Here is a 3,307-nt window from a genome sequence, read left to right on the forward strand (position 1 = left end):
TGCTCATTGGGTTAACCTAAGGATTTATGCAACATAATCTCATACCCTTGCATACTGTTCCTTTAACCTACCTTATGTCACATTTCTTGCCTTTCTTATATCCATATAACATTTCCTCCTTATATACTTGGACTGAAAACCTTATACGTACATCTCCATTCATCTCATTCAATGTCATATTAGGCTTCCTAATTATATCCTTCAGGTGAACAGTTGCAACTAACGAAACATCAAAACTTATAATTCCTAGCGCATTGATGTATGTAACATATGGATTTAATTTGAATATGTTTTAAAGGTCTTTGGTGCAAAATCCCAAAAGGAGAAGTCTACAAGATCATCATCGAAGGCCTCGTCCCTTACATAAAAAAATTCGGCCTTTTGACTTTTTTAGCCCAGACGACAAAGCCATTTGTTTAAGATGAAAATCAGAGGTGTTAGTGACACTATGGAACTCGATTATGGAAGGTAACAACACAAAATACATCAATTACTCATTATCATCCATGCACTTTCCTAGTTCCATGTATTTCAACTTCAAAATGGAAGCTTTTGAATGCAACAATGGTGTTAGAAACCATTTTCAAAACCCTTTCCTTCCAAGACCAACTGTGTGAGGTCCTTTTTTATGCAGACATTTCTACTAAAATATGATGTTGGAAAGTATGGAGCGTATTTTGGAAAGGATTGTGTTGCATAACAATGGTGACTGATGAGGAGTTTAACGTGTTCTTAACCGCCTAAGGATTTGATTTTGAAACATCATCTCAATTATTATGGCTAATTAGAAACGAAAAATCCATTTAGGACTAACTTATAATCGGAATGTAAAACTTATAACTTTTATGATAATAACCAAACTTTGAAATGCTAAAGACTTAACCCTTTGGGACTAGATTTATGCATTTTAAACTCAGCGACAAGATTAAAATTGTGATTACCTGATGTGCGAATTGTTGCTGTTCTTGCTCCACTAATTAAAGGGCATTAACGAATTGGATGAGTGAATAGGTCCAATGTCATCTTGTCTCTTTGTATAATGAGCGAGAAGATGCAATTTAAAAAACGGAAATGGATCAATCAATAGTATTTGGCCATTAATGTGTGCACACTGCATAACCATCATTTGTGTCCATTGCGTATAATCCATAGCAAATCCTACTGCAGATCTGGAAGATGTCTCCATGAATTTTATTACGCATCATCGTCTTCAAGACAAGGTGTAGTAAATGCCTATGGTCTAACCAGTTTTACCACTTCAATGAGATACTGCTTCAATATATGCGTTATTGTTGCAAAAACAGAGGATAATGAATAGTTACAGTGAAAACAAATCAAATTTTGGAATCGGATACAATAAAAAAAATAAAAAATAAAAACTTGATTCGATCTGTGGGTTTAAGGAAATGCAATTGGTAAAAAACACATGTGTTAGATATGAAATAATGCACAAATTTGATCGAAATCAATACGTTTAATTTCAATACGAGCTCTTACAAGACAAAGTTGAAACATTTATCAGTCAATCTCTCTTTACAATGAGTAAAATAAAACCCTAAACCCAAAATCTAAGAACTGGTAAATTTTGTTACAGCCTTCGTCCCCTCAGAAACAGCATGCTTTGCCAACTCCCCAGGCAAAACCAACCTCACAGCGGTCTGAATTTCTCTGGAAGTGATCGTGGGCTTCTTGTTGTACCTCGCAAGTTTCGAAGATTCCTGAGCAAGCTTCTCGAAGATGTCGTTGATGAAGGAGTTCATAATCCCCATGGCCTTGCTTGAGATACCGATGTCAGGATGAACCTGCTTCAAAACCTTGAAGATGTAGATCTTGTATGTCTCCACGTTCTTCTTGCTTCTCTTCTTCTTCTTATCGGTGGCACCGGCGCCGGCTTCCTTGGGAAGCTTCTTTCCGGCCTTTGGCTTTTTCTCGGCAGGGGATTTTTCAGCTACGGCGGTTTTCTTCTCCTCCGCTGGCTTCTTCTCGGCTGGCTTCTTCTCTGCTTTGGGCGCCATTGAAGTGACTTTTGTTTTGTAGAGAGGGAATTTGATCTTTAAAGAGAAAGAGAGAGATGGTTGAAACGTGAGATGATGAAAATGAAAGGAAGAATTTGTTGTGTTTATATGAGGATTGAGAGGCGTTGTCTGATTGGTTGATTTTAGATGTCCCGGATTCTGCATAGAGACCGTTGATATGTTCTGGTCCATGGTTTTGCTTCAAGGGACGTGATTTAATTTGAGAAGTGAGTTTTTGTTGGCTTGACGCACGACGCGGATCAACATTTTGGCCCATGTATTCTGTAAAACTAAAGCATCCTATTTTTCTTTAATTTTTTTTAGGAAATTACAATATATATTTATTTATACTGTATTATAAAATAAATTTGCTTTTTTAAAATAGATTAAATATATTCATACCCGACCCTTTTAATTAAAGGGTTAGCGGGTACGGGTCATTAACGGGTAAACGGATCAAAAACTATTCTCCAAACTCGTATAATTGTTAAGGGTTTGGATTGAATCATGATCAAAACCCGCTACATTGTCAGGCCTAGGTGCTTGACTTGTCGGATGGTCAAGGCCAACCACCAGAGGTCGCATGGCAAGCTGCAGCCATTGGAGGTTCTCATGTGGAAATAGGAACATATCACTATGGATTTCATCACCAAGTTACCTTGTACGACTAATGGATTCGACGCGATATGGGTTATCGTTGACCGTCTGACCAATAGCACTCGCTTTCTGGCCATTCGAGAAAATTTTGCGGCCGAAAAAATAGTCGATTTATATGTGCGCGATATTGTTGCTTGACATGGTATTCTAGTCTCCATTGTATCTGATCGAGATGTTCGGTTCACATCTCGTTTTTGGAAGAAGTTCCACCATAAACTGGGTACGCGATTGCATCTTAGCATTGAGTATCATCCGCAAACTGACCGAGATGTTCAGTTCACAATAATCCAGTTATACATAACCTACATATTAGAACCAAAATTGATTAATACAATAAATTTCAATAGATCGCTCAAGCTAACAATTGAAACAACAAAGAAACAAAACATAAGAGATTCTGAAGACACCAGCGAATGTTGCACCATACTGAACTGAAGAACTGATAACTGAAACCCCCAGTTTGGGAAATCCATATGTCTCATACCGTCCATCCGAAAACTGCCAAGCCAAAGGTGCCACATCCAAAATCGCACTATCTGCTCCTAACGGACAAGCGAAATCAACATGTTCTGGCTGACTGCAAAAGAAACATACCTTCGACTTCCCCGACTATAATCCCGATTAAAATGACCCTC

General features: G+C 37.9%; 1 protein-coding gene across 1 annotated transcript; it reads right to left on the minus strand.

Annotated features, from left to right (window-relative positions):
- Positions 1 to 1,454: 1,454 nt before the first annotated feature.
- On the minus strand, positions 1,455 to 2,102 carry LOC145093106 (putative histone H2B.1). Its single transcript, XM_079031157.1, has one exon. It carries the CDS (start codon positions 2,013 to 2,015, stop codon positions 1,569 to 1,571), a length of 447 nt encoding a protein of 148 aa, XP_078887283.1. The 5' UTR covers positions 2,016 to 2,102; the 3' UTR covers positions 1,455 to 1,568.
- Positions 2,103 to 3,307: the final 1,205 nt, after the last annotated feature.

The sequence above is a fragment of the Lactuca serriola genome, chromosome 1 (assembly GCF_051521515.1).
Source record: "Lactuca serriola cultivar US96UC23 chromosome 1, Lser_US96UC23_V15, whole genome shotgun sequence".
In the NCBI taxonomy this organism is placed as follows: Eukaryota; Viridiplantae; Streptophyta; class Magnoliopsida; order Asterales; family Asteraceae; genus Lactuca; species Lactuca serriola.